This window comes from Primulina tabacum, chromosome 9, assembly GCF_025594145.1.
Source record: "Primulina tabacum isolate GXHZ01 chromosome 9, ASM2559414v2, whole genome shotgun sequence".
NCBI lineage: Eukaryota > Viridiplantae > Streptophyta > Magnoliopsida > Lamiales > Gesneriaceae > Primulina > Primulina tabacum.
This window is the reverse complement of record NC_134558.1, coordinates 33,064,658-33,081,513: the sequence shown is the minus strand read 5'-3', so window position 1 is coordinate 33,081,513 and position 16,856 is coordinate 33,064,658. Positions and strand designations below refer to the sequence as shown.

General features: G+C 35.2%; 2 protein-coding genes across 2 annotated transcripts; both read left to right on the top strand.

Annotated features, from left to right (window-relative positions):
• The first annotated feature begins 807 nt into the window (after positions 1-807).
• LOC142504428 (uncharacterized) lies at positions 808-7,920 on the top strand. Its single transcript, XM_075617296.1, has 5 exons — positions 808-1,194; positions 1,350-1,475; positions 5,968-6,050; positions 6,374-7,238; positions 7,435-7,920. Exons 1-5 carry the CDS (start codon positions 808-810, stop codon positions 7,918-7,920), a joined length of 1,947 nt encoding a protein of 648 aa, XP_075473411.1.
• A 2,151-nt stretch (positions 7,921-10,071) lies between these two features.
• Positions 10,072-10,649, top strand: LOC142556577 (small polypeptide DEVIL 4-like). The gene has a single exon (XM_075668041.1). It carries the CDS (start codon positions 10,354-10,356, stop codon positions 10,480-10,482), a length of 129 nt encoding a protein of 42 aa, XP_075524156.1. The 5' UTR covers positions 10,072-10,353; the 3' UTR covers positions 10,483-10,649.
• The last annotated feature ends 6,207 nt before the right edge of the window (positions 10,650-16,856 follow it).

The following is a 16,856-nucleotide window of genomic DNA, read 5'->3' as shown; positions in this document are numbered from 1 at the left end:
TCCAGATTGAACTTCACGTTCTTTGTAGAAAGAGAGATAATTTTGAGAGTGAATTGTTTTAACGTAAAATGTAGAATGAGATGAATAAATAGTCAAAATTTTTACACACTTATGAGAGGGTTTGGCTGAGGTGATGATTGGACCAATGTGCAAATTTCAAATGAGAGCTTCTATCTTCTCAGTCTGAAATATTAAATTAAATCTTGAATTTATGATAGATTATCTTCGCATCTTTATTATTATTTCTTATCATATATCTTTATCTTGTATTTTATTTACCAAAATTTTAAAGTATATACCCAAAATTTCGAAATACACGTATACATAATTGTATATATACAATATCTCCTTATTAAATTCTAGGATCTTGAATTTTTTATATATCTAAAAAATCGAAATATAGACATATTATCATCTTAAATTTGAACTCTTTAGATATTTTGTATACTGAGATTTAATTATCTCACGACACTTTTAGATAATTTAGATAATTATTAAATATAATATTTGATAATCTAATACAAAATTTCAAATATATAAATAATATATCGAATTTAAAATTTGCGAATTTTACAGATCCACTGTCAACGGACCACAAAAAATACATTAGGCCCGGCCCATCATGTGAAACCTATCCGCTGATAAATAGAAATGAACGAAGATTAACCTCATAAAAAATTATCATTAGTATCATATATTATTTCGAGGATTAAAAAATTATCATTAGTATCATATATTTATTCAAGTATCATACTTATTAGTGGGCTGCTATCGGTGCATGATGACTGGTGTTCTGATAAGGGGGGGATGGCCGAGATTGTGGTGGACTATTTCTCTAACTTATTTAAATCAGGCGACCCAAGTATCCAAGATATAAATCCGGTGCTCGACTGTGTTCAACCGAAGGTTAATGAGCAGATAAACTCGCTATTATGTTCTCCATTTTCGCCTGAGGAAGTTAAGAAAGCTTTGTTTGATATGTATCCGGATAAAGCTCCAGGACCGGATGGTATGTCGGCATTCTTTCTCCAGAAATATTGGCAGGTGGTAGGCCTAAAGGTTTCAGAGGCTGTGTTGAGGATTCTGAATGATGGAGCTCCGCTTCATGAGTGGAATGAGACTATAATCACTCTCATTCCAAAAATTAAAAATCCTATGCTTATGAAGGACTTCTGGCCTATTAGCTTATGCAACGTCTGCTATAAAATCGTCTCCCGGGCCTTAACTAATCATTTTCGGAAGATTTAGGTTATGGTAGTTGATGAGTTCCAGAGTGCATTTTTCCCAGGCAGACTGATAACAGATAACATCTTACTGGGTTATGAGGCTCTACACTGGATACGGAGCAGGAAAAATGGAGCAAGGGATACGTGGCATTAAAGCTTGATATGAGCAAGGCCTACGATAGAGTGGAATGGGGCTTCCTAGAACAAATTATGGGTAAGCTCGGATTTAATCCTATATGGGTTGAGAAGGTGATGCGATGTGTTCTGTTTCGTCCCCGAAATCACAGGCAATCAAATCATATCGAAAGGAAATGTATATAAGAGAATAGTGAATATAAAACTCACATCAGTTAAATAATGCTGAGAATTCCTGTCTCATATCTGATTCAGTCTCCCAAGTAGCTTCTTCAGTACCATGACGCGTCCATTGAACTTTTACAAGAGGGATAGTCTTCGTTCAAAGTTGCTTTTCCTTGCGATCAATAATCTGGATCGGTTTTTCGACATAACTTAGACTTTCATCGAGTTCTGCCTCGTCTGGCTGAATAATGTGAGAATCATCAGGGAGATATTTCCGCAGCATAGATACATGAAAGACATCATGTATTCCCGATAATGAAGGCGGTAATGCGAGTCGATAGGCACGATCTCCTATCTTCTCGAGAATTTCATATGGACCAACGTATCGTGGAGACAACTTCCCTTTCTTGCCAAATCGGACAACTCCTCTGAAAGGTGAAATCTTCAAAAATATTCGGTCTCCTGCCTCAAATACCAACGGTCGTCGTCTGATGTTGGCATACTTGGATTGCCTGTTCTGAGCTGCCTTCATTCTCTTCTGAATCTGCTTCACTTTCTCAGTCATATCTCTGATCATGTCAGGTCCAATCTCAGGAACCTCAGAGATATCCGTCCCAATATAAAGGGGATCGACATTTCTTACCGTACAATGCCTCGAAAGGAGCCATCTCAATACTCGTCTGATAGCTGTTGTTGTACGAAAACTCACAAAGTGGCAATGCATCCTGCCAATTAGTGCTAAAATCAAGCACTATGGCTCTCAGCATATCCTCCAATGTCTGAATAGTCCGCTCTGACTGTCCGTCGGTCTGAGGATGATATGCGGTACTCAGATGTAACTTCGTACCTAGAGCCTGCTGTAAATTCTGCCAGAAGTGCGAAGTAAACCGAGGATCACGGTCCGAAACAATCGACTTCGGCACTCCGTGCAATCTGACTACCTCTCTGATTTAAATATCGGCCATCTGGTCATATCTGTACGTCATCTTGTATGGAATAAAACATGCGGATTTGGTCAATCTGTCAATCACAACCCAAATCGCATCACAACCTCTGGAGGAACGTGGTAACTGCGTCACAAAATCCATGGAAATGTGATCTCATTTCCATTCAGGAATAGATAAACTGTGCAGTAAACCTCTTGGTTTCTTCCTCTCGGCTTTCACCTGTTGGCAATTCAGACACTTGGCTACAAATTTAGTAACATCAGATTTCATCTGTTTCCACCAATACCTGTGTCTTCAAATCATTATACATTTTTCTGCCACCAGGATGAATTCTAGAACGACTGCTGTGCGCTTCTGCTAGTATCCGCTGTCTCAAATCTGAAACATTCAGCACAACAATACGATTATTCACATACAAAACACTATCATGAACCTGATATTCCGATTGATGTCCAGCTCTGACCATAGCAATCGAATTCTGCACATTCTGATCAACTTTCTGTGCTTCTTTGATTCTCAATATCAATTCTGGTTCAGCTCGAATAGCACATAATCTCAAAGGCTGACAATCTGTTTCAAAAGCTAATCCAGACAAACAGCAATCTTCTATCAAATTCGAAACACCAATCGTCGACAAGGATAAAGAACACACCTTTCGACTCAGTGCATCTGCTGCTACATTAGATTTCCCCGGATAGTACTTGATTTCACAATCGAAGTCTTTAAACAAATCAAGCCATCTTCGCTGTCTCATATTCAACTCTGACTGTGAAAAGAGATATTTCAAGCTTTTATGATCAGAATAGATTTCAAACTTCTCACCGTAAAGGTAGTGTCGCCATATCTTCAAAGCAAAGACGATGGCAGCCAATTCAAGATCATGAATTTGGTAACGAGTCTCATGTGGCTTCAGCTGTCTCGAGGCATAAACAATAACATGTCCTTGCTGCATCAGAATACAACCCAATCCTCGGTGAGATGCATCACAATAAACCACAAAATCACCAGTACCTGATGGAATCGTCAAGATCGGTGCACTGATCAGTCTTTTCTTCAGTTCAAGAAAGCTGGTCTCACATTCTTCAGACCAAATAAATGGAGCATTCTTCTGAGTCAACTGAGTAATTGGCTTGGCAATGCTAGAAAAATCTTTAATAAATCTACGGTAATATCCTGCCAAACCCATAAAACTGCGAATCTCGGGTACTGATGTCGGTCTCGGCCAAGAAATCACTGGCTTCAACCTTGCTGGGATCAACTGATATACCGTCTCCGGATAAAATATGCCCCAGAAATACAACCTGTCTCAACCAAAACTCGCATTTCGACAGTTTAGCATACAATTTCTCAGTCCTCAGAATTTTCAATACAGTTCTCAAATGCTCGGCATGGTCAATCATATTATTCGAATAAATCAAAATGTCATCAATGAATATAATAATAATAAGTATGTGATTTAGGGAAACTCAACTATATCCTACTCGAGTCGTTCTCCCAATACCACATTGACTTATATCTTTCTCTGGAATATACGGTTCATCAGACCCATAAACACAGCTGGAGCATTAGTCAAACCGAACGGCATGACAATAAACTCATAATCAATAACAACACCAATCTGATATCAATCTCAATCATATCCAATCAGAAATTCATAACAATTATATACGGTATCCGTTCTTCAATCCGATTTCGATTATACGATGTCTAACATGTCGAGAACACCATATATGAATCATATCCGATTCTGACAGTATCATAATTTCAAGACATATCAAAACGTAGTAAAACTTACGTCCAGTTGAAGCTCTCGTCGATAGGAACACGGTACTACAGTCGGATTACAAATCAGACGGACGGATCGAAATATAAAGGCGTAAGGATTTCTGAAGCTTCTCCGAGGCCTCTCGTTCTTTTCTTCGTTTCAGCTGAAGGAATGAAGTGGATATGTATATATATATCCTAAGATGCATAATAGAGAGACGTGTCTCTTTTTCAAACATTGCTGTCGGCGCTCGGGCGGTGCTAAACTACCGCTCGGGCGCGGCATGTTCTGTCCGAGCTTTCAAGTTGCTATACACTGGCGCTCAGGCGGTCAAAAACTACCGCTCGGGCACCAGACTCTCTATCCAAAATCCATTCTTGTGATGCATTGGCGCTCGGGCGGCCCTTTTCTACCGCTCGGGCGCCAACAGTTCTGTACAAAATATGCACCCTTCATATGCTTTGGCCAATCTGGTCTCGGAATAGCCCGTCTATAATCATATCAGTTCAAAATCAATCATATCAGATCACAGTAATCAAAATCTCGGGCATTACATGTTCGTTCTGTCAAATACTCGATTGCCCTCAATGGCGATATTATAGGCCATGTTTGTCACGCCCCGGGACGAGGGTTGGTCGACACCGGCGTTGCTCTCAAATTTACATTCGAAAACAAGAAGCCTCAGAAGTACAAAATTCAGAAACCAGTCTTTTTATTCATAAATACTGAATATCTCAATGTCTGATACAAACTCAAATGTTTTATAGCGAAAATGTAAAACCGAACATAATACTGTCTTAACAGATGCAGCGGAATCTAAGTACATAAATCAGAACTGAGAAAAATAACAGTCTTCTTCACCATCCCCAGAACTGATGTTGTTCTTCTTCTTCTAACAATTTTTCCTCGCTCTTATCTGAGATAGATTTGGTGGGTGAGTGATATGATTGTCACTCAGTAAGCGGGGGCGGGAATAACTCCCAGTTTTCGAAATCATTTTCATACAGAAACAGTAATATGAATAATATACAGAAATTCTTATTTTCATAACAGAAATCAGTATTCAGTATTCTGAAATCAGTAATCAGTAATCAGAAATTAAACAAGTAAGCACTGAGCACGTTCGTGAATTTCATGGCTAAACTGATATCAGTCCCCTATATGTTGTCTCCTCTAAGGGGTGAGGCCAGTAATCAGTAATGTTCAGAATATATATTCCTACCATTATTTCACTAAGTTTCAGTGCTTTAAAAATCAGATATCAGAAATACTTAAACAAGAATTATCAAACCGATTTCAAGATATTTATACATAGCCCACTTACAATAATTTGCTTAAAGAATTTCGGTTGAAGTCTGGAAATTTGCTTGTCTCGCTACTGGATTTTACAGCTTCGAAAAATGCACTCTCTTAGCTCTAATTTCAAGTGATAACTCAAGATTTTGGTAACATCAATTTCAGAGATTGAGGGTGCTATTTATAGGCCAAAAGCTGACTGAGCCTTCCAATTAATGACCATAATCTGCCATTAACAATCTTTATTTCATGTTAAATGCTTCGGTTACAAGTCCTGAGCAGAACCAGTAGTTATCTGCTGGAATCTCGCTACTGAACTCTTCTGCTGCTGGATTTTGTTTGCTGAAAATACTATATTCTGAAATCTAAGTTGCTTCTGGAATTGTTAGCTTCTGCTGAAATTTGCTAGCTGCTGCTACTGCTGGAATTTCAGGTTCTGCACAATGTTAATCCGGGCAGAGGGTTGCGTCAAGGGGATCCTCTATCACCCTTTCTGTTTGTTCTGTGCGCTCAAAGGTTGTCATCGATTTTGAGCTCATTTGAATCACGTAAGTTGATTACTGCTGTCCATATTGCAAATTCTAGTCCCCAAATCTCCCACCTATTCTTTGCTGATGACAGCCTCATATTTTTAAAAGCTACTATCGCCGACTGTTTGAATCTTCGCCAGTGTCTATCGTTGTATGAAAAAGCTTCGGGCCAGCTAATAAACTTTGAGAAATCATCTTTGTCCCGAATACGGATCCAGTGATTGCTGATCAAATAAAGAGGATGTTGCATATCTCCACTACGCAGGGTCATGACATTTACCTGGGATTGCCGATATTCTCTTTGCATAGCAAAAAGCTCCAGTTCAGAAATTTAATTAAGACTATAGTTAAACGTTTGAGAGGGTGGGGCAACAAGACATTTTCCCCTGGAGGCATAGAAACGTTAATCAAGTTCGTTTTACAGTCCATCCTCACATATGCTATGTCTTGTTTCCATATACCTAAGGCGATCTGTGAGGCTATTGAACGGGAATGCGCAAATTTTTGGTGGGGCATGGAAGAAGGGAGAAGGAGAATGCACTGGAAATATTGGCATACATTATGTGTGCCAAAATGTATGGGAGGAATGGGCTTTCGTAACTTGGAAGCGTTCAATAGAGCCCTTCTTGCAAAACAAGTTTGGAGAATTGCCATTAATCCAGACTCTCTTGTAGCCAGGGTTTTTAAGGCGAGATATTTCAAGCATCATGATATTATGGACGCTCCGATAGGTAAAAACCCCTCGTTTATTTGGAGATCACTTTTGTGGAGTAGAAAGCTACTGAGGAAGGGTCTGTGTTGGCGAGTTGGTAATGGAGAACAAATCGCAACTTTTCGAGACCAATGGATTCCGGGATTGCAGTCTCTAATGCGACCAGCAGGTATCCCGAATGATCTTGATAACGTAAACTCTTTCATTGTGAACGGAGCGTGGAATGAGTCGCTGATTCGAGCCACCTTCCCGTCTTATATAGCTGAAGATGTTCTAGCTATCCCACTAGCAAATAATTCGAGTGAGGATTGTCGATTCTGGCTCTATGATCCCAAAGGAAAGTACACTGTGCGGAATGGTTACAAGCTTGAAGTCGGGTTCTTCAATACGCCCAGCCATACCTCGAACACCCATGCGAAATCTTGGTGGAAATTTGTATGGTCATTGTCAGTTCCTCCTAAGGTTCGGATTTTTTTTGTGGCGAGCATTGCACAACATTATTCCATCTCGCGCGAACCTGCTGCGGCATCATGTTCCCGTCACAGATCAGTGTCAGTTGTGTGGTTATGGTCATGATTCAACCGAGCACGCTCTGTTTTGGTGTCCATTTGCCAAGAAGTGTTGGAAGGATACAATTTTTCATCCTTTTCTGAAACAGGTAAAAGACATGGATTTCTTGGATACATTCATCCGAATGAAATCAGTGTTAAGAAAGGAAGATATGGAGGTTTTTGCGATGCGCACCTGGGCTGTATGGCATGATAGATTGCGGATTTTGCATGAGAAGGTGCCTGGATGTGCTCAATTTGATGTGGAGTGGAGCGCCTCCCTTTTGAAAGACTTCAAGGAAGCTCGGGAATCCTTAATTACCGTACATGCTCCGAAGCCATTACCCCAGCTCGAACGCTGGACGAGACCACCGGTCAACACCTTGAAACTTGATGTAGACGCGACGGTTAATTTTGACACGGGTGGTTATTCGATTGGGGGCATAGTGCGAGATCATGACGGTCAAATACTGGTTGCCTTCGGAAAAAGAATCTCTAAGCCACAGTCGGTGGTCTTCACTGAGCTCCTTTCAATAAGAGATGGGATGAGGCTGTTGGAGGAACGTGGGATAGAAGCCCAGTGTAATTACTACTGACTCTCTGCTGGCGGTGCAAGCAGTCATCAACCCAGCAGAAGATTTAAGTTATTGTGGTGCACTGGCGTTGGATATTCGGAACTCATTGGACAGTCGCACTGATACCGATCTTAGACATGTTGGCAGATCAGCGAATCGGGTGGCGCATTCACTTGCATTTTTTTCGCTTTCTTCCCTTATTCCTTTTGTTTGAGAAAATGGGGTTTTCCCGTTTTGGTTGGTGAGTCTTGTAACAGACGATTTATTGCTTTCTGAATAAAATTACAAGCGTTACCATAAAAAAAATAATTATGAAAACCAGGGCATGTTAGATTTGATTATCGAAATTTTCGTTGATAATTAGGTGATGGAGCCAGTTTTGCTTCAGAATATATAATTAACATGCAAACCCTATGACGTTGGTAATAAAACAAAATATAATTAATTCTTTTTTTTTTTTTGTGAAAAATTGTAGTTATTAGATAATGTCGAGTGGCAGTATATGCCACTTAAGCAAGTGGCACATATCGAACCACGAGATCTTCACGTGTGACCTGATTTTCTGCTGCAATATGATTTACACGCACAAATTACAGTTTACGGTTCCAATTTATAAGATTGATATTTTTTTAAGATTTAATATAAAAAAAATATTATTTTTTATTATAAAAATGAATTATATTAACTCATGAATAAAATCATTATTATTATTATATATAGCAAGATTAATAATTTATAATTTCCAGTGATTATTGTGTCAGTTATTCCAATATTATTTAAATTCGAATTCCATAACCAGAAACATTCTTTGGGTTGTAGGTGGTACCTTCCTATAGTATTTCTTCGTACACTACTCCAATTTTTATTTCCAATCTAATTGAAGAGGGTGAAAATAAAAAAATATAGAAAATACCGTAAATAAAATTGATCAAGTAAAATAATAATAAAAAAAAATTCGCTATGTTCATTTTGGTTAGGTATGTATTAGGATGTGACGTTTCATTCATGTATATTTCATTCAATCAATTATATTATTCCAATTAAATTCCAACAATCAATTTTAGTCATTCTTCTATAAATTATGTAATTATAAAGCTAATATCATATTCAAATTTTTATAATTAAATAATCACGAAAATTATCGTGACATTTATGTTTAATAACGTAATTATAAAAATCTAGCAATGACATTAATAATTTAAATACAGATTTTTTATGAGTAATATTAAAATAGATAGTTGGAACATAACTATACAAATAATTAAATTCTATATCTATATCTATATTATATATATATATATATATATATATATATATGTGATTTTTGTGCTTTATATACCGACAAACAAGAAATAAAATAAAATATATGAAAAATGTGTATATTATGTGGTCAATAGGTCCAAGTTCGATAATTCTGAGTTATCATTATCACCATATATTGTAAGGCATGCAGCTCACAGACTAAAATGTATCCTGATTTAAGTAATGCCCGACCCAATATGTTGGTGATCAATGTCAACACAATATCATATATATATCCAAAATTAATTAAATACCAAAATTGCTGGGAGACCAACATATACATACTCATCTGACATTGTAAAATATCTTTATTATATTGCGAACAAATTTTTTATAAGTGAGTAAGTTACTTGGATTCACGAGTTGTATCTATCATGAATAATGATATTTTTAACATAATTTTTTTTTTAAAATTAATAAATTGGGTTGAGTCGGATACACATCACACAAAATTGATCAGTAAGTTACTTGGGTTCACGAGTCTATATATGTATCTATCATGAATAGTGATATTTTTGACATAAAAATTTTGAAAAAAAAAATTAATGAGTTGGGTTGAATCAGATACACATCACACAAAATTGATTAGTGAGACTATATCATATGAGGTTTTGTATTTATAAATATGTTGGCGGAAACTTGATAAACTTATAAATTTTCCGTTGAAAAAATTGCAAGTATATCGAATAAAAAATTTCAGAAAAAAGAAAAGCAAAGTGGGTAGGCTGATGAGTGGTTAAATCTTCCACACAATTACAAGTACAATTTTTCTGTTTGAATAATTGCTAAGACCCATAATAGAGATTGGGGGGGTTGTAGTTTGAATATTTTATACTGTATGGGGAATGGATTCCCGAGTAGGGGTAGGGCCGCGGGGAGGGAATTGTGTGGTGAGGTAGGAGGCACTTGCACGCTCTATCTTGTCCCCTAGTTGCCTCTTTACTAGACCAGTTTGCAAAATCAAACCCCCTCATGAATTCTACTCTATAAAACCCACCCTTTTCTTCTCCATTTCCAACACACACAACTGTCGAGTACCAAAGCTCAAACAACACAACCTAAAAAAGAATTCCCTCGATCTTTTTTCTCTTCCGATAAATCAGGGTTAGTTTCTTGATAGCTGCTTCTCATTCGAAATTCGACAAAGGAATCATGAAGATGAGCGGTAATTTCAAGAGAAGGGTTTCAAGCAGAGGGCTTGGAGGAGTCCTCAGAGAGCAAAGGGCTAGGCTTTACATCATTAGAAGATGTGTAGTCATGCTTCTTTGTTATCATGATTGATTATCATCCAGCTTTTTTTTTTTGGGGGGTTGTGTAAATAGTTAGGGGAAGGAGAGATTTTTAGTCTTTTAAGTTTTGACAATTTTGCACCAATTAGCCTAAGTGGGCTTCTTGTATACATCCGACTGGTGGATCGAATCGAATGGAAATTTATTGGTTTGGTTCAATTCTTGAATTCTGGGATTGTTTTGTTTTGTTTTGTTTTTATTCAGTTCTTGAATTGTTTACTAGTGTTTGATGGTATGTGTTTAATTCCTGACTGGCTGAATTATTGGAATTTGATGTGATTGAGTGAAGATTAGCATGATTTTCTTGCTCAATTATTGGGATATGATGTGTCGATGAGTTGGATAATATATATTATATACTGGAATATAATTAAATAAAATTATTAATTGAATGCATTTTCACCTAGCACATCAATCCAACAAGCCCTGTCAAATCAACTTGGAACTTAGTACAGCTTTCTTTTGAAATTCATCGTAGCAAGATCCAGAACGAGCACAGCGAAGAGGAGTTGGAGTTTACTTAAGAGCATGTCAGTCGTGCGAGGTCGAAGTTTTTCGCTTTGATTGACGGTCCAACTCCGTCACTGAATGTATATTCGATCTCGTATGGTAGCCAAAAAAATCGTACATTCATGTTAAATAAAAGGGTTTCTGGTTCTGACGGCAACGATCCAATCTATTGTGAAACATCGATTTCGAAAATTCTGAAATAATTTTTGTAAAGCTAGTTTATTTTATCATCACAATTCCTATTTTTAAAAATTCACTCACCCACTAATATTTTTAAATCTCCTTTGGCATTCTGTCGAGTTTCTTCGATTAATTTGTACAAAAGGCTTAGTATTCCCCTCAACTAAGCTAATATTGTGTAATGAAACTTTATTTAGAGGAAATGTATTTTTAAAAAATAAAGGAAAATAAATTTAGATTTTCACCAACATTATAAAAAAATCCCAGAGTTAACTCCCTTTGAATCAGTCAAACACTCTTGGTGTTGGTTTAAATATTAAAGGTACGCTTCATAATTAAGCGTGTTTATCAAATCATTTAATAGCATGAAGGGCCGTTAGCATGAAAAACCAAAATATATATAGGGTCGAACGCTTTATCGTTTTACTAAAAGCTATAATTAGTCGTAACAGTAAAACTCAAATATTTTAAACCGTATAATAATTCAAACACTATGTTTCGATTGCTCTATACATCATGAACAATTATTTGTATCCAATAATCTCCCTATAAATAATTGAGATACTCGCGATCAATGAAAATCGAATTCATGACATTGGCTCTGATATCAATTATAAAGCCAAACTTTTATCGTTTTTCAAAAAGCTACAGTTAGTGGTAACGGTGCAACTAAAATATTTTAAATAATACAACATCTCAAAGCACAACATTTCTATTGCTATACTCGACACAGATAAATTATTTCATCCAACAATATACTTAATTAACAATAATATAGTAATTAAAGTTGTTAAGACTATATATGTATTTATATAATCTTGATTAATTTAGTGATTAATTTAGTGTCATATAAAATGGTAATCTTATTTGTTAACTTGCATGTGTTCGACCAAACATAATAGATAACGCACACAAACTCAGTTTTGTTGGCCAGCCATATTGACTTGGGTACGTAGACGTCGGGGGAACAGGTCGGGAGACTTGTAACAATGATTTATCATCAAAACATAGATATTTAAATTATTTATTTTCAAATTGGAGATGCTTATCTTATTTACAAATTCCAACAAAATCGACATATACGGTTTGATTTTATTAACATATTTACTATATATGAGTATTTTTTTATAAGTAATTAAGATATGTTTGGTATAATCGAGTCTCGAACGTGATATCTTTATCGCAAAGTTTCATGTGTGCTATGAGCAATTCACTATTGGTCAACTACTTTTTAAAAAAAAATAAAAAATCAAATTCCAACAAACTTGACATTGGCCAATTAACATTTTGTAAAAAGTTTTTGCGCAACTAAAATACTAAATTAATACCATAACAATGTAAGTTTTTTTTTTATTTTTGGCCCCCTCAGTTATTGTAATTCAAAGCCGTTCGGATCACTTTAAATAATATATAATTGATTTATTTGAAATCATGATTAAGCTACAACAAGTTCAACCATTTTTTTATATGTAAAATGGTCACAAATTGTAGTGAAATATAGATGATTTTTTTATATAAAAAAATAGGACATTATTGAGAAAAACAACGAACGGGACAAGTGTAGAGGAGGATGGGAATGAGTCCAAAATGGCGCATATTGATATGATATTTGGTAATGGTTGGCATTGAATTTAAGACATAATGTGTGATGAGTCAAAAGAGCAGCCTTATCCTCACCCACGTGCGCTGCTTCTTCTCATCTTCAACCCCACCTTAATTCACTCTTTGATTCTTCTATTCAAATCACTGTATCTATCTATGTGTCTACGCATGCATGTATGTACAGCTATGTCAAATCTTCTTCACTTGTTTGTAAATTTATTTAAATAAATTTACACAATGTGAAAATAATATCACCTATTTTTATATGCACGTGAATGGATTTCTTGGACGCATCACCCATTTTCATACTTGGGAACACGTTAGTAAATCAATCGAGCTGGTTCACGAAATTTTCGAATCAGATCAAATAATATTTTATTAGTATTTGAATTGATCGAGTTCGAACTGAATTCGAAAGTGTCCAAACTTTTTCTGATACAAATTCGACCTCAAATTACATTGTTCAGCAGTTCGTTAGCCATGATATTTTACTAATATAATATACATATATAGTAGATAGATATATCTCGAGTTTTTCGAGTATATATTTTCGAGTGATAGTTCGTATAGCTTGCGAACATGTTTAAAATCTATCGAGTCGAACTCAAACTCGAGCTTTGATTTGACTCGATTCGATTCTTTTAACCTATGTTTGAGAATCAAACTCGAGCTTTGATTTTATTCAATGTATTTATTTATAATCTTTATTTATATATTATCATAAATATATGTTTATGATATTCATCTTAATTAATTTATTAATTTACAACGCCTATTTTATAACGATTAGTTTGCATTAATAATAAAACATAAACACACTAATTTTTTTTAAACATAATTGCTATCAATAACTTCCATAATTTATATGAGTACATTTGAGCATGCATTTAATTGTTATCATTTATATTAGTACACTTATAGCTCAGTATTTATTTAAGAAACATGAAGACCAACATAAATTTTAAAAAAACTTAAACATCAAATGTCATGCCTCGAGCTCGGTCCCGCGCCTGCGTGATTGCACGATAACAACTACTTCGTATTCATCATAGCTTAACGAAAATGATTAACCTAAGTTGCTATAGAAGTCCATTGTAAATCAATTATAAACTTATTTTCAATCTTTATTTTTTAATATATGGGAGAATGAGTATGACATCACATGAATCTAAAGACCAACGAAAAATTATATTTAAAAAACATAAACATCAACAAATGACGGAACAACATAAATTTAAGAAGCCACAATATGCACCAATGGACGTGCGCAACACCCTCTATCCGCGCGCCTCCCCAATACTTTTTTAAAAAATCCGTGATTTGAACCCAGAACTATTGATTGCAATGGGTGGGTGGCTTTCCCATCGCAGTTACCGTAATGTTGGGGTCCAAAAGAGTGGAAACCTAAGTGAATTTTACAAAGCAATTGACGTTCTTTTCCGTTGGCAGTCGCAGCACTCTGAGAATTTGTGGGCACAAAATAAAAAACCTCATTTTATATACTATTCCTCAGAACGCATGCATAATTATTGATGGAAACATTAGTGGTTGCCATTCATTGTGAAATTGTCATTTAAAATCTTCAAGTGACAACAAATTAATGTTTTAAAGTGAGAAAATACAAAATAAATAAACATTGTAAAGCATAATGGTAATATTCTAATGCTAGATCCAAAGATCGAAAATTGATTTGGACACGTGCGCATAACCAGATTAAAATCAGGTTTTTGGATGTAATGTAAATTTACCACCATTATGTTAGCATCTCATGAACCGCTTGTGACACTTGAGGCGTAGGGTGACTACAGCCATTCATGCATTCACATGCACATGCACATGCACATACTTTTGTGGATCTGATTTTTTAAAAAAATTATTCTATTCCTACAATTAATTTAGTTTATTCAAATATTTTAATGATTTCATTTATAATAAGATACAATAGTTTATTTAACAAATAAATGTATATATAATAAAGAGTAGCACACTCTAATACCTAACAAAAAGAACAATTTATTCAAGGGGGGGCAACTTTTTATCAATTGCAAGTCCGATTATAAATCAGGCAAAAGATGGGAGGAAGTTTCGATATCTACACTATATAATAATGCATTTCGAATCAAAACTCTTATACGATCGGATCGAATCAAACTTGTTAAACTCGATACTTGGACCTAATTCAACCTCAAAAATTAACTTAAATGGGAGGATTGTCCAAGTCCCATATATGCAACTCCTATAGTTTTTTCCAACTGATGTGGGACAATTAACACAACCTCAATCAAACTTGTAAAATTGATACATGAAGAACTTAACTCAACTACAAAAGCTAGTTCAAGTGGGGATTGTCCAAGTCTCATATATGCAACTCTTATATTTTTTCCCAACCGATGTGGCAGTCATACACATAACGACGGGTCGAGCTTTGATAACATGATAAAATTGAAACTTGGACCCAACTCAATCAAAAAAGTTAGCTCAAGGGATAAAATTGTCCAAATCTTACATATGCAACTTCTAAATATTTTTTCCAACATGTGTGGCATAACTAAAAAAAATCAAGCTCTCATAGATTGATTGTCATATCGATTCGTTATATCCTCGTTTTTTTTTTATATATCATGCCTACAGTAAAGAAGCATTATTTCGAATGAGCATTCTAAACTGCACAATCTACGGATCATATAACTAAGTAGGTCCATTAGTCTCTTTATTTTCATGTTTCAGTTGGAAAAACAGCTAGCCTCGATTACCTGTGAGAGATCAGGTTCATGCATTTTCCCATATATGCTCCTTCACATTGGGCATGTTTTGGACAAAACACTATAGATGGGGATCCCGCTTGTCATAATCCTATAAAAATCTACAAATATTAATCATGCAAGAAACTAACTAAATACAGTTGGGTGAAATTTGGATGAAATGGCCAACAAAAGTCACGAGAATCATAAATGCTCAATTTTTACGTAGCCAAGCTTTATGATATGTATATATTTTGAATTTTATTGTTCAGCCCTACTACCGTTCCTCTTTGTCCCGCTAAAGTTTTTTCATGAACCCAGCAAATTCGAGAAATAAATAAGCAAGCATTTGTAAATATAAGCAAGCATTTGTAAATTGTCATCTAAACATTCTTCAAAATCTGAGTTCTACATTTTCTCGATCCCGTTATCCTCCCCCGAAATCTGCCATTTCTTTTTCTTCGTCTTGATTTCTTTAGGAGATTCCTCGTAACAATATCAATTATTGGATGAAGTACATATGCGAATACGAGGATGGCCAAGGTCAGTCGTGGGCGGCTGTGCAATAGTCGGTTCGGTTCTATTTTGGTAAATTTCAGTCCGGTTCTTCTGTTTTGTGCTTTTCAAATGTCTAATGCGAAAATCAAATCATTTTATTTTGCTCCGATTTGGTTTTCTGGTATTATAATTTAGTTTATACGCTTGAGTCATAAATTAAATCATAAATTAACTCCAATGTTTTATTAACAAATCACTGGTCATCGTTTGAAAATCCATCTAAAATTCAAAGATTTTATAATTAAATAAAACTAACCATTTAAAACAAATACTGAGAAACATAACTAAATATCATAAAATGATTAAAAACATTCATTTAATATTTTGCGTAAATGCTCAGGGATTTTGCATGTATTAATATCACCCTTTTAAATATTTTAAAATATTATATATAATTTTTTTAAATATTTAATATTTTCTATTATACGTGAACTGGTTGGTTCGATTTTGTAGTTTTAATTTGAAAAACAAAAAAATGAATTACCAAAAATCAAAATTGAAACCGACGAAAAAACTTTTTAAACCGAACACAATTATAAAATTGTGAACTTGTCGATTTACCAAAATTATAACAATGATAACGATACAACTTCAATATTTTAAAACATACAACAGTACAAGCGTGTCATTCTAACTAGGACAATTATTACAGCAAACACAAATAATCCAAAATTTACGACCATTTAACGAATGCCCTAATGCCAGCTTATTTATTTATTTATTTTCAATAACCCTCCGATTCAATTTCATGTTAATAGCCTCACAACAATCAAAC